Raw genomic sequence first — 20,164 nt, 5'->3', positions numbered from 1 at the left:
AACAACTAAAAAAAAAGGTTGAGAAGTTAGAGGGTTGATATGTTGTGGGGTTGTTAACCAATGTCATAAAACAACATGTGTACTACTGTTTCATGAGACACTATTTGTTCTGTAAGCCTTCATCTGAAGTACAATAAAAAATAAATAAATAAAAAGAAGATGGAAGGAATACACAGAATCACTGTACCAAAAAGAATTGGTCGATGTTCAACCATTTCAGGAGGTAGTATAGGATCAAGAACTGATGGTACTGAAGGAAGAAGTCCAAGCTGCACTGAAGACACTGGTGAAAACCAAGGCTCCAGGAACTGAAGGAAATATCAGTTGAGATGTTTCAACAAACGAATGCAACACTGGAAGTGCTCACTCATCTATGCCAAGAAATTTGGAAGACAGCTACCTGGCCAACTGGAAAAGATCCATATTTGTGCCCATTCCAAAGAAAGGTGATCCAACAGAATGTGGAAAATATTGAACAATATCATTAACATCATATGCATGTAAAATTTTGCTGGAAATCATTCAAAAGCGGTTGCAGCAGTACACTGTCAGAGAACTGCCAGAAATTCAAGCCAGGTTCAGAAGAGGATATAGAACAAGAAATATCATTGCTGATGTCAGATGAATCTTGGCTGAAAGCAGAGAATACCAGAAAGATGTTTAACTGTGTTTTATCTGACTAAGCAAAGGCATTCGATTGTGTGGATCATAACAAATTATGGATAACATTGCGAAGAATGGGAATTCCAGAACATTTAATTGTGCTCATAAGGAACCTGTACATAGATCAAGAGACAATCGTTTGAACAGAACAAGGGGATACTGCGTGGTTTAAAATCAGAAAAGGTGTGTGTCAGGGTTGTATCCTTTCACTATACTTATTCAATCTGTATGCTGAACAAATAATCCAAGAAGCTGGACTATATGAAGAAGAACGGGGCATCAGGATTGGAGGAAGACTCCAGTGATATGCAGATGACACATCCTTGCTTGCTTAAAGAAAGATTTGAAGCACTTACTGATGAAGATCAAAGACTACAGCCTTCACTATGGATTACACCACAATATAAAGAAATAAAAATCCTCACAACTGGATCAATAAGCAACATCATGATAAACGGAGAAAACACTGAAGTTATCAAGGATTTCATTTTACTTGGATCTACAATCAACACCCATGGAAGCAGCAGTCAAGAAATCAAAAGATCCGTTGCATTGGGTAAATCTGCTGCAAAAGACTTCTTTAAAGTGTTAAAAAGCAAAGATGTCATCTTGCAGACTAAGGTGCACCTGACCCAAGCCATGGTATTTTCAATTGCCTCATATGCCTGTGAAAGCTGGACAACGAGTAAGGAAGACTGGAGAAGAATTGATGCCTTTGAATCATAGTGTTGGCAGAGAATACTGAATATACCATGAACTGCCAGAAAAACGAACAAATCTGTCTTGGAAGAAGTACAACAAGAATGCTCCTTAAAAGCAAGGATGGCGAGACTTCATCTTATGTACTTTGGACATGCTATCAGAAGGGATCAGTCCCTGTAGAAAGACATCATGCTTGGTAAAATAGAGGGTCCGTGAAAAAGAGGAAGACCCTCAACAAGATGGATTGACACAGTGGCTGCAACAAAGGGCTCGATTGTAAAAATGGTGCAGGACCAGGCAGTGTTTTGTTCTGTTGTAAAGGAATTGTTATGAGCCAGAACAGACTGGAGGGCTTCTAACAACAACAACAACATGGAAGAGGACTTAGGAAAGAAGAATATAGACATTCCTATGTCCCTATGAGTAAACAAGTCCACAGAAAATTAGTGAGAGGATCAATTCATTTAGTTTACAGCACATTTATTTAGTATCTAGTATGTGGCAAGGTATAGGGAAGACTAGCACAGGAAATAATTTTCTATTACATGCCCCAAAGAGCATGGACTTCTTCAAATTTAGAACATATCAGATGGCCATGGGTAGGGAGAAGCCTCACAGAAGAGATGATAAATCACTGCCATTTCAGAATTAATCTAAATTTCTATCCCATATGTCAGGCCAGTCTTAGGTAGTACAGATGCTTCATTTTAGTGCAGTGAACAAAGAATCTGGTGATATGCAATGACAGCAACACACTCCTGAAGTTTGGGCTGCCTACAAAATAGGCAATCAAGGCTACACGTCTCAGATGAGCACACACACTTCCCTTTGAAATGCAAAGCTGCCAGCATAAGGGGATAAGCCCTCTAGGGATTTATTTCTGTTTCAGTGTGTTTTAGTAAACCAGTTATGGGAAAAGTATCTAAGATCAGCTGTGGATTATAGCCCTAAGCCTCACTCACTGACCTTTAAGAGTCTAACTTCCAAATTTAAATGTTCATCATCAAGTAGTCTAGGCTCTAACTTTAGAGATCAACAGGCTAATTTTGGATGACATTTTTCGGGTTGAGTGGGCTGGCTAATCAAACCCTTTTAAAGCTCCTTTCTGTTGAGCACAGTATTTAGAGAGAACAGATGGGAGGCACCAGGACAAACTATTATATAGCTTATGTGACCCATGTAAAGGGCCAACGGCTATAAAATATACCAGTTTGTTAAATATCATAGCTGACAGAGAGACAAAGAGGATATTGAACTAGCTGGCTACAAGAGAGGTATCTACATCCTGAAATTCTTTCCCGTAATGATACCAAGAAATGTTAAAAGATAGATAAAGAGGATTCCCCATAGTAGGGAGGGCACTGAAGACAGGACAAAGGGCTCCTGAGACCCACTGCTTCCAGATCCTTTACCATGGAGTAAATGAAGACATCTCTACCTCTCCTGGGTCCAGAGTGTGCTTTATGAAGCTAATTCAACAACTAGCTTCCCAGTAGGACCTGAGAAACCATCGCCAATGCATACGACACTTCTAAAGCTTTGTAGAGGAGGTGAAGGAGTCCCTGGGTGGCACAAAAAGTTAAGCACTCGACTAGTAGCCAAAATGTTGGTAGTACAAACCCACCCAGAGACACCTTGGAAGACAGGTCTGGCAATCTGCTTCTGAAAGATCAGTCTTGAAAACCCTATGGAGCAGTTCTACTCTGCACACACGAGGTTGCTATGAGTCAGGAAAACTTGACAGCAGCTAACGACAACAGTGGAGGTGATGCCCCACACTATCTCCTCTGTAACATCTAGTATTTATAAAACACTTCGCTATCAAGGACAGCTCTGACTACAGTCATCTCTCTTTTGGGGTGGGGGGGAGAAAAAGTAAATTGCCAGGATTCTTACACCTTAGGTTACCTTAACTCACTTATGGGATTCCAAGTAATACAGCCAAATACCTTCTTTCTGTGTCAGCTTGCTACGAAGGGCAGGAAATTCGAAGGTAGCATGGTGATACAGCAATGAGGGTCCTTGGTATTTACCCTTTGATCCCTTGTAACCACAACCTTTAAAATTGCTATTTACCTAGCTAAAGCATTCATTTGGGATTTAAGCATCCTTTCTCCCAGAATTGTTGGTCACCGAGGTAACTGGGGTGGGGGGGAACTTATTACTACTGTAAACAACCTGGACAATGAGGCACCTTCGGTATCTCACTAGAGATATTCCCCTGTCCCCTTGAACTTAGATTGGAAAGGTGAACTATTTTGAGTGCTTATGATACTCTTTCCTAATATGTGACAAGTTTGACTTTTGTTTTTTTTTTTTAAGTATCTGTGATATATCTCTAATTTTCCAGAACACACCGGAAAACACTGCTTTCCCTGAGATGTGAGGGTGAGTGATGGACTTTGCAAGTGTACCTAAGCTCTCCCTTCTCTGCTCACTCCACAGTAATTGTTACTATCTTCAGTCTCAGATGAAAAGTTGGCAGAGAGAGGTGACAAAACTCAACACAGACATTTGCAGGCATCAAAATGTTGCAGGATACACTGTAAGCAAATCACTTGTTTCCTTTTTAGCAGGATATTTGCTTTGCCTCTTTTGACCAGGTAAAGTAGGTGAGCAGGAATAAAGGACAACATGTGGCTTTAGGCACATATGCCATATTGAAGTGGCTCTTTTTTTAAAAAGTTTTCAAATTTTCCACCTGGCTTTAAAGAGCAGGAGTTATTTCACGGTGATTTTCCAGCAGGCTTTTCTGAGGTAGATAAAACACAGATGATAGCTAGTCTGAAGAATGCAAAAAGGTAGCTAAAGCCTGTGTGGATGAGATTAGTTTGAAAGAAATTTCAATCGTGAAAGCTGAGCTTGTCATGTACAATACTACAGAAAAGAGGAACAAGGTGAAGGGCTGCACATAATTTAGGCAGGGTTTTAGAATTTCATAGGTGGGAAATAGGCCGACCTGGCTAATAAAGAATAGAACTGTGGGCACAATGATGGAGCAAGAGAAGAACCTTTGTTAGCACACAGGTAATCCACAGCAGGCAGATAATAGCAAGAATAGGTGTTCCTCAGGAACTTAGATACCAGGAGGGCTTAAAGTTTAAACTACGTTTTTTTGTTTTTTTTTTAAATAAAGAGCAAATTTTGCCTCCTTCCTTGGGTATTTGTACACAGGTATTGTAATTGTATTAAGTACAACAGGAAAAGCCAAATCCCAGAGAAATAATGAGTGAAATGGATTCTGAACTCATTTTCTGCCTGTTTGAATTACAGAGGAACAGGCTGGCCTGCCTGAGCCCCAATAAGGTTAATACTACCAGGCGGGGCCTGTCTTTCTGGAGAATCACTGTAGTCATCATGGGCAGATGCTGTACTTTTAAATGAACATGGTATTGTAGGCCAAATGTTGGTAGTTAAACACCACCATCACAGGCACACAGAGCTGTATGTCAGAAACTCAATGCCTCCAAGTCATTCATCAAGACTTCCAAGACACTTAGATTGGAATTATTTTATAGGAGAGAGAATAAAATCATAACTATTGGCCTCAGTTTCTCTCCTCAATCTAAGAACAAACATTTGTTAAAATACCCATTGGAAAAAGAGAAAAATCACACATAATGTTCTTGTGGGTTGATATAGACTCTCTCAGGGTTGTAATTTTGATGATGTTTGCCAGGGCTCCAGTCTTGGTAGCACATCTGATTGGAAAGAGGATACATCTGCTGACTCCCATCTTCCTCCACTGGATTCTCATCTTCATAGTCATATCTCCTGCTATTTAGTCCATTCTAAAAATTCAAACATTGCTTACATTAGCAGAGCGGCTGTTTGCATTTTTCTAGCACTTTGGTAAAAACAGGCAAGAATATAATTCATCACGGTGTGTGTCCCTGATTCATTCTCCCACAAGCTGTTGAATGGCAAGGTGAAGTTCAACAGCTTATCATTTCCTGGTTACTTGTTGCTTGCAATACTGGAGTAAGAGTGGCAGCCCTAAATACAAAATTTTGACTACTGGCGACTGTGATCAGTTTCAGGTTTTAAAATTCGGAGTTAAAATTGGTTAAGGTAAACTGGAAAACAATATTGTGAACTTCAGGAGTCTCTTAGCAAGACTCAAGCTGGGAATAAGTATATGAAATAATACAGAGAATTAAATTAAACAGACAAAACAAAAAGAGACCTCCAGGTTCAGCACTGGGGAATTAGGGAAAGAACACAATGAAATGAAGTCATATTTGATCATAGGCCTAGAAAAATTGAGAATAAGAAACACTGCAAAAAGCATCCTTTTGTGTTGCCCTTTCTTCCTTGCTTAGTTTTACTGTGGGTCACAGCTGACACTGACTATGACATGAATCCCCGTGATGCTCGGTGGGGGTTTTGATACGGACCCTTCTACCTGGTTATCGGCTTCATAAAACTTGATTTCTTAAGAGGGACAAGCAGGCCCCAGATCTTTACCAAATCATACCACAGACACTCAAACAGGAGAAAGATGAATAAAGTGACTTTTATGGAAATCAAATTATATTTTAATAAGCATGCTAGCCATCAGCTTGGCCTGGGCTGGCACACGCACCATGGCCACATTACTTACAGAGTGTTGAAGACTGCCAACTTCTCTTTCCTTGAACGGAATCTGCAAAGGCAAGTATTCAGTCTGGAGGAAAAAGACATAAAAAGACTTGTACTTTAAGGCACCAAGCACACAGCAAAACATACCCACCAGTACCACTAAGAATCCTATTTTAAAAAGAAACATGCATGTCTTGTTACATGTCTACAAACTAAGCAAAATGCTCCACGTGAGGATGAGGAAAACAACTACCACATCTTTCCCCCTCTTGGCTCCAGACTTACTCCAAACAGACGAAAACAATACAGAGTATCTGATACCAAAGGTCTCATGCCTACTTGTTTATGTCTTACTTGAGGGAGGGCTCAGCACAGAAGGGTGCCTCCCTTTTCTCGGTGGAAGACACTGATACTTGAATAGGCTTATTGTTTGGGGGAGGTGATGAAACACTAGTTTTCATCCTTTATCTATGTATATATGTTCATCCTTCTCCTTCTGCCTGCTGCTTCCCCATCCCCCCACCTCCCTGGTTATGAAGGGGATCCATTCTCTTCAAACCTTACCCTAAGAAGAATTTTCCTCAGCTTTCCTCTGGCTTACAAACGCATGTTACACTTCAGGCCCCAGTTCAAACATCACCTCCTCCCAACACCCTCAGGCAGGTGTGGCTGCTCTCTTCTGTGCTGTCATAGCATTTGTGTACCACAATTATTTGTTTACAGGCCTGACTCTTTCACTAGATCAGAGTTCCGGCTGGAGTATTTTACAAACAGTATCTCCTTTAATCCTTATAATAATTCTATAAAACCCATACTTCTATTGTACAGATGACTAAAGCTAAGGCTCAGAGTGGTTAAGTAAGGTGTTTGAGGCCAACAGCTGCTAAGTGGTGGATTTGATTCAAACACAGCTTTGTCTAATTCCAAATCCTGTATTCTTATATCCCCTACTTCTAGTTCAGCGCCTAGAAAATAGATGTTCAGTAAATATTATGAGAGAATGGCTGGATGTACCAGTCATGTGGGCACATTTGTCAACACGCTCTGCATTCACTGCCTTTGCTCATGCTGTCCCTTTGGTCTGGAACGGTCGCCTCTTAATCTCTGGCAGTTGGAATACTACTCATCCATCACAGCCTGATTAAAGTCACTCTTTTTTCCACAAGGCCTTTCCACATTCCCCGGTCAAATTGTTAACTTTACAAAACGGGACTAATGAGGCACAGCAGTACAGGGACAAGGACTAGTAGGCACGAGGGGAGAAGAAAGCTGGTGATAGGGAATCCAAGGTTGAGAAGGAACAGTGTTGACATGTCATGGGGTTGTTAACCATTGTCATAGTGCAATATGGGTACTAACTGTTTAATGAGAAACTATTTGTTCTGTAAATCTTCATCTAAGGTATTAAAAAAAAAAAGAATTATCTATGTGAGATCAAATTGACAACAGCAACTCAAAAGGTTTGGTGGGAAATCTAGGGGGCAGTGAGTTGAAGGTAATGGTGATGGAATAATTTGGAAAAGGATAGTAAGAATAGCTGCACCACTGGAAGAATGTAATCAATGTCACATGTAGAAACTTTTGAAATGGTGTAACTTTAGCTATGTATATTTTTACCAAAAAAAAAAAAAAAGTCCTCCAAGGAAGGGAAGAGTGTTGACATGTTGTGGGGTTGTTAACCAATGTCATAAAACAATATGTGTACTGACTGTTTAATGAGAAACTATTTGTTCTATAAACCTTCATCTAAAATACAATAAAGTGCTTGCTTCGGCAGCACATATACTAAAATTGGAATGATACAGAGAAGATTAGCATGGCCCCTGTGCAAGGATGACACACAAATTCGTGAAGCGTTCCATATTTTTAATCTGAAAAACAAAAACAAACAGAAAAAATAAAATACAATAAAAAAATTAAAAAAGTGGTAACTTTACTCCCAGTTTTCCTATTGTTTCTTGTCTGTACCTCTATTATAGCACACATCTGTCTTGTTTTGTAGTCCCTAACATCTGTATTGTTCAGCCCCAGTACACAGGGAGCCTTTCTTCACCAACCTCCTCCATTGCCATACCCTGGCCCACACTTCTGTGATAGTAAGAATTCAGGAGTTAACTACTGAAATTTACTGGAATCTAACCTACTACTCCTTGTCAGGGTTATCCATATTACAAATTACCTGGAACAAATTCATTCCCCCGTCATATTCAGCATGATTCTAGGGTGCTTCCACATGACCAGTTGATACGAACAGTGCACACTGGTAAACGTTCAAAGCAGGGCTTGTTTCCTGGGGGTGTGAGAGTCATACAGAAACCTATGCTCAGAAGGGCCTATCTTGGGGTTTAATGCTCTGCAGTTGCCACCTTAAATATCTTAGTTTCATTTTGAATTTGTGTTTTCTAAGTGGTCTCATGGGACAGTGGAGCATATCTGGGGACCTGGAGCCTGAGCTCAGCAGCACCCAGCCTCCCTGCAATAAGTTCTTACCCACTCATTCCCCTACTCCTAGTGCCCCAGGTCCAGGCTGACCTCTCCTCCTGCCCCTCCCAGAGACTGGTGTTGTCCTCCACCTCAGTGAGGGCCAGAACACCCTCAGCACCACTGCAGGGAAGGTCTGGGTAGAGCGTGCATGCCCTGCCCACATCTTGGTACATCTGGCAGATGGCCAGAAGCTGCGACTCAGTGAGGGCGACTCTCACCCACCCCAGATCCTGACACCCAGTAAGTGCTGTCTTGATATTCCTGATTTTTGAACACGGGGCTCTGCATTTTCACTTTGCACTGCAGGGCTCCATGAATTATGAAGCTGGTCCTCAACCAAGAAAAAGAGAATTGGGGGAAAAAAGGCAATTTTTAATTAAAGTTAGCATTTCCTTTTGTTTCTTTGCTGCTTTAGACTATCCCTGCTGCTGTTCCCCTTTCATTAATTCAGATAATTGAGAAATGATTTGTGATCACTACTGTATCTAATTTGACAAGAGTTTAGAAACTTCTCTGTAGAAAAGGATTGGACGTGGAATTTCTAAGCCACTGAAGAGTTAATCCATTCTTGTTTGAAAAGGTGTCTGGATGTTTTAAAAAATGATCTCTTATATACAAACTGATTTTTCCCCCTCCAAGTATCCCCTGTATCACAATACTAAAGCCTAACACATTTGTGTTGATTTTTAGAAGCACAAGACAGTAAAACCCATCATAACCCACTACGTCTTTCCTAAGCCTCAAGGAGCCACTGCCTAACACCTGTCACAGTCTGCTCACATTTGTCTTCAGCAGTCCCACAGGTCTAAGAGTGTGACTTAATTTCTAAGTTTGACACTTCTGTTGAAAGGAAAAGCTCTTCAAATTAAGTTCTAAGCAACCTCAGCTTCCAAAAAGGAATATATAGTATCTACCTAACAGTGGCAAGCAAAAACTTCTGGTGGCCATTTCTGTTCCTTGCTTAACAGTAATTTTCTTAGGCCTGTGTCTACCACAACTTCTGTTCACTCACATCGTTGAGTGGAAGGAAACTGGAAAAGAAAACTTCAACATGACAACCTCTGAATAAGGCCCCTTGCCTATCCTCCCCCCGTGAAGTGTGTGGGAAGCAGGGGTGTGGTCAGCATTGAAAGAGATCACGTTAGGAATGCAGCAATTGCGGCCTAAAGAGTTCAAGAAAAGACTTCACTGGAAGTCTGTTCTGTATTTATGCTGTAAAAGACCAAATGAAACATTTAACATGACTAGAAAAGAAATTATCATTCAAATTTTCCTGAACACTCAGGGTAAAATGTCTGTTTGGTCATCATCAATGAAACACAGTAACAACCTCTGAGTCACCGGAAGCCAGTATTCATGGAGTGCACAATGGATGATCTAGAGTCATAAATATTGATATAGCCAGTATTAAATAGTAGTAGCAAATGCAGAGGCATTAAAAAAAAAATCTGCTTGTTTCAATACAAAGAAATTTCAAAGAGACACAGCTTTATGAATAATAAATAATAGCATTGCTACTTTTTTTTCTCATTAAAAAAAAAAAAAACACATTGCCAGTAAGTCGATTCTGACTCACGGTGACCCCATGTGTTACACAGTAGAACTGCTCCATAGAGTTTTAAAATTAGCCAGAAACAGTATATTTGACAATAAAGGACAACAAGACATAGTTCCTAGACCTAAATAGGAAGAAATGGTACCTGGACACTACTAACCAATAATCTTCATGTGCACTGATCAGACAACAAACAAACACGTTATTTCTTCTTCTTTATCCACTATTCTAAACCATCACTATACCTCATATGAGCCCATGAATTTTGAATTACAATATTTAATCAAATTGTTTATATAGACAAGAGCCTCATACACCCTAAGGATGGCCCTGCCTTAGGAACCAGGGGCTACAGAAACACAGGCTGTACCTGCCTCTGCCTTTTGTAGCCTTCCAGCTTCTGACAAGATTTTGTATCCTTGGCTCAACATATACAGAATTTAATCTAATGTAATAATGGTTGGGTATATGCTCTGTCTTTCTACCAATCCATACCCAAACACAAACCCATTGCCATCAAGTTGATTCCGACTCACAGCAACCCTATAGGACAGAGGAGAACTGCCCCATAGGGTTTCCAAGGCTGTAATCTTTACAGAAAGACTGCCACATCTTTCTCCCAAGGAGCAGCTGGCGGGCTTGAACTGTCGACCTTTTGGTTTAGCAGCCGAGGGCTTAACCACTGTGCCACCGGGGCTCCTGCCAATCCATAAACCATCTGAAATGTTGAATACACTGACTTTAAAGGTAATTTAATGGCCACAGTATATAGAAAAGGGTCTTACACATGTTTGTTGTTGTTAGCTGCCATCAAGTCAGCCCTCAACTCACAGTAACCCCATGTGACAGAGTAAAACTGCTCCATAGGGTTTTCTTGGCTGTAATCTTTACAGAAGCAGATCACTAGGGCTCTCTTCTGTGGAGGTGCTAGGTGGGTTCCAACTACCAACCTTTCCATTAGCAGCCAATCGCAAACCTCTTGCATTACTCAAGCTTACACATGTTTAGTGCTTAATATATACATACTGAATAAACCTATAATATTTAAACCAATGAATATACAGTATATACTATTCTACCATCTTTTCCTAGAAAGCCTTGGGCTACTCTGAATGTGTAATGTATAATTTGGATTTCCTGACTTACATATACTATCTTGCAGCAATTTCTATTGCGCAATATTCCTGACTTACTTTCCCGATTTACTAAAGTCATGCGGACTTTTATTCCTGGCTTCCAAGGTACTAACAACTGTAGTTTTGCAGGTTTTATTATTTGATACCTTAATAAATATTTTATCTTCTATGATCCAACAATAAACCAAAACCTCCCCTCTTTACTATGTATTACAGTTTAACCTGTTTCCATGTAGATAATACTTTAAAATCCCATAAAGAGAGCTTTCAGAGTTGTTAAGCTTTATACTCACTGGTCACAGAACTACAATTTCAAGCTGCTGTTGTCGGGAGGCCTACAATCAGCCTGGACATTTTGCTTGCTCTGCCAGTGGAAAAACCTCAAACTAGAGTTCCATTTGGAACCTTTGTCCCCACTGCCAAATGTGAGTCCCTTTGGTCCTCTATCTTCTTTCATAATCTCATCCCCAAATGCTCTGTACTCCTTCCTCTCACTCATTCCTCCCCTTTGCCCCACTGTCTCACTGCAATCTATAAACATTAAACATTATTCTATTTAAACACTCTTCTACCTTCTCAAACTTTTCCCTAACATGTTCCCTCAGTTCCTTGCCCCAACTGACGTCTGTCTCTTGCAGAATTTTCTTAAGCATAGAGAAGGCAGGACTCCTTTCTACTACCATCTGTTATGGTCAGGATAGTCTCCCCATGGAAGACTTTGACACCTCGATCACTGTCTTCCATTTCACTCAAATCATCATTTTGCAGGACCTAGACGTTCACAAAGATGACTAATCTTAAATCCCAATTTCACCATGTTTTGGTCTTTCTCTCTACTTTAGCGAACCCCTTCCACACCTACAAGAACTTCCATATCATTTCAGATCATAAGGTATCTTTCAGCTCTCGTCTCTTACTTTTCTTGTCACTGATTCTTACTTCCTTGCACACAAATATGTCCAAATTTCTCGCATCTTAAAAAAGAACTGAAAACATAATATCTGTTAAAACTTCAACTTCCTAAATTGTAAAAGGCCCTTACTCACCTCTCAAACCCTCAGCTTAGCAAGATACCTAAAGTTGCTTGCCTTTCTGCTGAAGGACCATTTATCATCCCTCAGGTCCTAAGGTTGTAAGTGAAAATATACGAAGTACTCTACAATCTTGTAGTAAGTGTGTATTGGTCTGTCGTCCCTTGCTGCCTCCCCAATTCAAGAGTTTTCAAAGCTTCCCTGCTATAACACTGGGTAACTTTCCACTGTCAGTTACATCATGCCAGACATCAAATATTTTAATGTACACTTACTAGTTCTTAGGGTACAAGAGAATCTCAGAGTACAGATGATATGAAGAAATGCATGAATAATTGATATATTACTTAATTACTTTGATTCTGCCTGAAATCTTGGCTGGTCTCTTAGAAAAATGGAAGAAATGACTGCACAAATATCCTCTTCTGCCTCTCTAGAAACTCTGGATCCTTGATAATATGTTTTATATTAGTCTTTCCTTTTTCATTCACTTCTGTTTGTGCTTCCATTATCTTATCAATTCCACTGGCAACCAGGGTAATGATGTCTTATTTTTTTCCTTGTCAGAAACTCAAGTTAACACCTAGGATTCATGGTGAAACTACCTTCCATTAGACTCCAGTAAAGAAGTTTCTGGTCACAGAACACCCAGTCATTTTTCCTGAGCCGAGTCCTTGCTCCATGACCTGTATTATTGTTCACCTTATCGAGTCTCTACAAGATGCTCTGTATCTGTTGGCATTATGTCTCTCTTCCAATTTATGCCTTCCAAAGACATTTTAAAGGATTCCATTCTACCAACGTATCTTGTCCTACTAATGCCTCTTCTTTATACTTACAAGTGATATGTATTTACTTCTGCTTCCAGTTATGATGTAGAACTAGTAGAACACTAGCCCTCTTGCTATAAACTACTAGAAAATTGGACAAAATACACAAAACAACAGTTTTTGGACAGTGGGCAACTGTGCAGCACAGGACTGGAATTCCAGAAAATGAAATATACATGCACACACACACACACAAGAGCAAATTAAATCCATAGGAAATAGAAAGAAGGAAATAATAAAGAACGGAATCAATAAAATAAACAGGAAAACACTAGAGAAAATTAGTGAAACAAAAAGCTGGTTCTTTGAAAAGATAAAATTGTTTAACCACTAGCAAGAAAAAAAGAAAAAAACAGAAATCAGTATCAAAATGAAAAAGGTGACATTGCTACTGATCCCATATAAATTAAAAGGATAATAAAGATGTGTTATGAATAATTTTAATTTAATGCCAATTAACTTTGACAACCTAAATAAAATGGGTAAATGTCTTGGAAGACACAAGTTACCAAAACAGACACAAGAAGAGATAAAAATATGAATAGCCCTACAGCTATTAAAGAAATTGAATTCATAACTAGAATTCTTTCCACAAAGAAACTCCAGGTCAAAATGGAATCACTCGTGAATTTTATCAAACATTAAAGGGATAATACTACTGTTTCATCAAAGGGGGAGGAGTGAATACTTCCCAACTCCTTTTATGACACCAGCATCACTCTGATACCATAACTAGAGAAAGGTATTACAAGAAAAGAAAACTAAACATTTTTATTTTTAACACCCCCAAAGTGGGGGGAAAAAACAAAAGTGTCCCTCAAAAGTAAGATAATAAACAAATTATGGTAGATTCATAAAATGTAATACAACTTAGGAATAAAAGGAAATGAAATAGATATATTCAATAACATGGATGAATCTCAAAAACATTATGCTGAGCAAAAAAAAAAAATGCGAAAGAGCACTGCGTGATTCTTTTATGTGAAATTATTTAATAAGATATCCTGAATATATTGTGATAGAAACCACATTAAACCACATTAGCAGTTGCATGAGGCAGGAGGGGTGCGTGCGTGTGTGTGTGTGTGTGTGTGTGTGTGTGTGTGTGTGTGTGTGTGTGTGTGTGTGTGTGTGTGTTGAGGGGGGTGTTGTAAGAGACAAAATTTCAGGTGATGGAAATGTTCTTGATTGACATGATGGTTACATTGGGGTATACATTTGACAAAACTCATCAAACTGTACACTTAAAATGAGGACATTGTATTGTATAAATTATATCTCAATAAAATAGAATTTTAAAAATTATACATTTCATTTTATCATAGTTACTCTGTTTAGGGATGGCATGGGTGGGGAGGTAAAGTAAAACTGTATTTTTCCACAAATAATGAGTGCGTTCTATGTTTTTTTGCCAATCGTGCCCTCACCCGTTATGAGTTTTTTTCCAAAAGCTTGCTGTAAAAAAAAGTTAGCATAGTGCACTTACAAAAATACCCTGCGGGATAAAGGCACGGTTGGCAAAAAAACAGAACTCGTCTGTTATTTGTGTAAAAATACAGTAAGTCATTGGCGTAGTCTGGTATATGGCATGATATAAGCATATAGTAAATTCTCAATAAATATAAATGATTGTCTCTGATCCAGTTTTTCTGCCTAAATATTCAACTGCTCATTTGTGTTCTATAGAGTTCCTATCTGTAGAAATGATTTCACCACCTTAAAGGAGTAACAGCTATTCCTGGGTAGCGCAAAAGGTTAAGCGTTCAACCTCTAGCTGAAAGGTTTTAAGTTCAAACCTACCCAGAAGCAACTCGGAAGACAAACCTGGCAATCTGCTTCCGAAAAGTTACTGCTTTGAAAACCCTATGGAGCAGTTCTACTATGTACACGTGGGGTCGTCATGAGTTGGAATCGACTGTATAGCAACTAACAACAACAACAAAGTACTAATACATGAAGAACTGGTTACTATAATCCACAAAGTAGGGATTCCTCAAGGCATTAAAGGATACTACATTTCTATCTATTAAGTACCTCTCTGAAAGAATTTATAAAACATTAACATTTTGAAACAAAGGTGGATTTTCCTTTTTTTAAAAAAATAATTGTGAGGGAGGTTGGCCATGTTGCATAAGCAACAACCATAAAGGTTGTGTTCTAGTCAAGCAAAATTTACAACATTAATGAGGCCCATGTTTAATGTGTTACATGATTGTTACTGTTCTCTGTGGTAGTTATGTACAATGATAAGCTATTCACACGAATGTGTCTCATTATTACGGTAGAGCCTTGGTTTTCACAGATTTAATATTGCTAATTTCAGCCATTTATGAGTGAGTTTAAAAGATTTATGACAGACAGTAATTTGTAATTTTGCTGAGACATAAATGTGAATCAAGGCCTGGGAGGTTTTTGTGACAGGGCTAATCATTTAGCTAATGAGATTCTCAGACCACTAAATATCCATCTCTCAATGTGTCATTGTTACTCTCGACTTCTATACGAGTTTTTCTTTTTAATTTTTTTGCATTTTTCTCTTTTTTTATTGTAGTGAAACATAACAAAACATAAGTCATCTTAACAATTTCTACATGTACAATTCAATGACATTGATTACATTCTTCAAGTTGTGCAACTATTTTCACTATCCTTTTCCAAATCATTCCTATATGAGTTTTATAAAAGATAGGGGTACAGTATTTTTACGCAAATAAACGCACACCTTCTACATTTGTTTGCCAACCTGTCCTTTCCACTGTGAGGTATTTTTGTAAGCATGCTACGTTACTTTTTTTTTTCAGCAACATGTAAAAAAAAAAACTGGCAAAACTGCTTATGAAAATATCTGACGGTGGGAGGGAGTGGGTGGCAAATAAACGTAGTAGGTGCACGTTATTTGTGTAAAAATACGGTATTTAGGAATTCAGAATTTCTCAAAAGTCTATGAAGTATCCTCTGTGAATGTCAAGGGGATTGCTTTATTACTGATAAATCTTTTTCTTTTAAATTGAAAATAATCATTTATGTTTTAGTTAATTTTTATTTCTCTAGCATCTAGTCAATCATGATCAATGCAGATTGCCACAGTACATTATACAGCTTAGATATCTAAAGTCTGTCTGCAGCTTATTCTGCAAGACTTGAGATTTATTTGCTTACAACTCCTCTTCCCCAATGTCTGACAGACTAAGACTCTTTTCTATATTTTCTTCATATGTTCCATCATTAAGTACTCTCCTGTGACCCCCTAAGAGTAAAACAGAGAGGTTTACCCCAAACCTTGCATGGTGTGGCACAGAGTAGGTTCTCAGTAAACACTTGCTGATGCACAATCCAGGAACAGGATCTGTTCTGACCTCCGCTTTTAATCAGTGGTCACTACAGAGGTCTTGGGTACTAGGTTACATAGAGAAATTTGTGTCAGGTAGAGAGGAAACTTGGCGGTCTAAATTCCTGACTGCAAGAAACAGGGCAGAGATAGGTCTGAATTAGTTTATGAGGACGCAGTGATTACCATGAAAAGGTGTTCTAGACCACTGGCACCTGAGATTCTTGGGAAAGAAAGACTGGAGGAGAGGGTCTAGGGTTAAGAGAGTTAAGAAGGAAAGGAAACACAGTAATGTCAAAATTGTTAAAACAAACATCATTAGGCTCAACTTTGGCAATATTGGAGTCCAAGGTTGGTGCAAATGGTTAACATGCATGGCTACTAAGTGAAAGTTACAGGGTTGAGTCCACCCAGAAGCACCTCAGAAGAAAGGCCTGGCAATCTGTTCCAAAAAATCAGCCATTGAAAACCCTATGGAGCACAGTTCTACTCTAACAAAAGAATTGCCATGAGTTGGAGTCAACTCAATGGCAACTGGTAAGGCAATATTACAACTGTAACTTGTAATGACTGACAAAAGATTCTTCTCTTACGCCGTGCCCCTTCCAGTAGCTAATATGCCCTTTTAATTTTTCTTTTATTATACAATTTGAGACTAAAGCCCGCTACTGAAAATATCCCAGAGATTTAACACATCAGTATGAACGCATTCTCCTGAAAGCATTAACTATTGACAAGGAAAATAGCCAAGATTCATTACAAAATTGTTGTTGTTAGTTGCCCTCGAGTCAATTCCAACCCATGGCAACACCATGTGTGCAGAGTAGAACTGTTTCACAGTGTCTGCAAGGCTGGCCACCCAGGGACTCCTTGTATTATGAGATTTGTAAAAAATGCTTTAGATATGATCGTATTTTTACACTATCCCCTTGAGGTAATTTTTATCACTGTCCTCATACTACAGAAGAGGAAGTTTAGGCTTAGAGAAATCAAAGCAATGTTCCCGACTACTTGCCAGCTCTATCACCCTGCTCTGTTTTATTTTCATCTGGACTAGTCTAACAGACGTTATGGCCTAAGTTACCTCACCTCCTGCTTGGGCTCCCAGCCACAATTAAAGAGAACAAAGGCAAGGCTTTTTGTGCAGTTTGAGGCTCTGAGAGTTTTCTATCTGCCCCAGCCCAGGGCTGAACACATAACGGTCATTTGGTGTAGGAGAGTATATTAAAAAGTTAATTTAGAGGGCATTTTTCCTCCCTTTTCTTTTTGTTTGTTTATACCCTGAAGTGATATAACTAGTATTTAAAAATTCAATGTCCATCTCTCTTGTTGTTGCATGCCATTTAGTCAGTCCTTGACTCAGTCCCCAGGACTGGTTGGGGATCGAACCATTCTGCTTCATAGGGTTTTCACTGGCTGATTTTCAGAAGTAGATTGCCAGGCTTTTCTTCCTATCCAGTCTTAGTCTGGAAGCCCCACTGAAACCTGTTTAGCAGTGTCATTGCAATGCACAAGCTTCACTGACAGACGGGTGGGAGCTGCACATGAGGTACATCGGCCGGGAATCAAACTCAGATCTCCTGTATGGAAGGTGAGAATTCTACCATTGAGCAATCTCTACAGTCCCCTAATTTATAATATTAAAGACTGTAATGAGGCAGTTACAAGAAGAAATGACCATAGCAAAAAATGTCCACATGGCAAACTTGTTAAATATAGGCTAAAATCATGAAGTTTATCTGTAAGACTGAAGAATATTAGCCATTTCATCCCAACAAGAGAGCATTGGATTCTTCTCAAGTAATCACAGAATTAAAAACGCCTAGGTATTGTTGTTTAAAATGTTGTCTTATCCAAAAGGAAGACACTCTTCCCTCTTATCACTGGTAAATAAATCTCATTATTTCTAATGAGTATGGATTCTATATTTTAATTTTTCAAAGTGAAATTTGATTTGACACTTTTTTTTTATTGTACTTCAGGTGAAGGATTACAGAACAAATACTTTCTCATTAAACAGTAGTACACATATTGTTTTATGACATTGATTAACAACCCCATGACATGTCAACCTCTCCCTTCTCGACCTTTTTTTCTTTTTTTGTGAAAATACACATAGCCAAAGATACACCATTTCAAAAATTTCTGCATGCACAGTTCAGTGACATCAACTACGCTCTTCCAATCGTGCTGCTATTCTCACTTTAGATTAAGGTTTATAGACCAAAATAGTTTCCCATTTAACAGTACACATGTTGCCCTATGACAATGGTTAACAACCACAGTACACATCAACACTGTCGTTACTCAACCTTGGGTTCCCTATCACCAGCTTTCCTGTCCCCTTCTGGCTTCTTCCCTTGTCCCTAGACTGCTGTGCATCATTAGTCCCATTTTGTTTTATGGGGCTGTCCAATCCCCAGCTGAACGGTGAACCTCGGAAGTGACTTCACCACTGAGCTAAAAGGGTGTCTGGGGACCGTACTCTCAGGATTTCTCCAGTCTCCTTTAGGCCAGTAAATCTGGACTTTTTGTGTGTGCGTTAGAATTTTGTTCTACATCCTCCTCCAGTTCTGTCCAGAACCCTCTGTTGTGATCCCGGTCAGAGCAGTCAGTGGTGGTAGCTGGGCACCATCTTCCTGAACTGGACTCAGTCTGCTGGAGGTCTTAGTAGCTGTGGTTCATTAGTCCTTTGGACTAATCTTTTCCTTGTATCCTGCTCTCTTCATTCTCCCTTGCTCTTGAAGGCTTGAGACCAGTGGAGTATCTTAGATGGCTACTCACAGGCTTTTAAGAAGCCAGATGCTACTCACCAAGGTCGAATGTAGAACATAGTCTTTATAAACTGTGTTATGCCAATTGAGCTAGATATTCCCCGAGAACATGGTCCCCACAGCCAGCTGAGCAGCAATTCAGTCCCTCAGGGAGTTTGGATCTGTCTATGGAGCTTCCATGACTTTTCCTTGTACAGGTTGTGCTGGTTTCTCCAGTATTGTGTACTCTCTCACCCTTCACCAAAGATACCACTTATCTATTGTCTATTTAGTATTTCCCCCCCACCCCTCCCATCCCTGGTAAACAACAAAGACTGTTACTTTTTGTGTGTAAACTTTTTCATGGGTTTTTACAATAGAGGTCTCATACAATATTTGTCCTTTTGTGATTGACTTATTTCACTCAGCATAAAGTCCTCCAGTTTCATCCATGTTATGAGATGCTTCACAGATTCATCATTGTTCTTTCTCGTTGCATAGTACTCCATTGAATGTATCTACCATAGTTTATCCATTTATCTGTTGATGGGCATCTAGGTTGTTTCCATCTTTTTGCTATTGTGAACAATGCTGCCATGAACATAGGTGTGCAAATGTCTATTAGATTGATGAATCTTATTTCTCTAGGATATATTCCTAGGAGTGGGATTGCTACATCATATGGTATTCCCATTTCTAGTTTCTAAGGAAGCGCCTTATCATTTTCCAAAATGGTTGTATCATTTTGCATTCCCACCAGAAGTGCATAAGAGTTCCGATCTCCCCGCAGCCTCTCCAACATTTCTTATTTCCAGTGTTTTTGATTCGTGCCATTAATGCCGGGGTGAGATGGTATCTCATTATGGCTTTAATTTGCATTTCTCTAATGGCTAGTGAACACAAGCATTTCCTCATGTGTCTGTTGGCCGCTTGAATGTCTTCTTTGGTGAACTGTCTGTTCATTTCCTTTGTCCATTTTTTAATAGGATTATTTGTCTTTCAGTTGTAAAGGTGTTGGGTTTTCTTGTAGATTATGGAGATTAGACCATTATCTGACTTGTACTGTCCAAAAATTTTTTCCCAGTCTGTAGGTTCTCTTTT

The 20,164-nt window shown here is 39.2% G+C and overlaps 1 protein-coding gene and 1 non-coding gene across 2 annotated transcripts in view; one reads left to right on the top strand and one right to left on the bottom strand.

Moving 5' to 3' along the window:
- Nucleotides 1–4,938: 4,938 nt before the first annotated feature.
- The window catches only part of NECTIN3 (nectin cell adhesion molecule 3), a gene marked incomplete at its 5' end in the record, with an annotated part of 119,921 nt that continues 104,695 nt past the window's right edge, over nt 4,939–20,164 (bottom strand). The window contains 2 exons of the mRNA XM_023732855.1: nt 4,939–5,156; nt 5,969–6,031. Of these exons, the coding sequence (XP_023588623.1) occupies nt 4,977–5,156; nt 5,969–6,031 (243 nt within the window). The remainder of the gene's footprint in view (nt 5,157–5,968; nt 6,032–20,164) is intronic.
- LOC111820914 (U6 spliceosomal RNA) lies at nt 7,708–7,814 on the top strand. The gene has a single exon (XR_002824400.1). It is a non-coding gene; the product is annotated as a U6 spliceosomal RNA (small nuclear RNA).

This window comes from Trichechus manatus, unplaced genomic scaffold, assembly GCF_000243295.1.
Source record: "Trichechus manatus latirostris isolate Lorelei unplaced genomic scaffold, TriManLat1.0 scaffold00055, whole genome shotgun sequence".
Taxonomy (NCBI): Eukaryota; Metazoa; Chordata; class Mammalia; order Sirenia; family Trichechidae; genus Trichechus; species Trichechus manatus.
The sequence above is the reverse complement of the archived record's forward strand: the minus strand, read 5'-3'. Positions and strand labels throughout refer to the sequence as shown.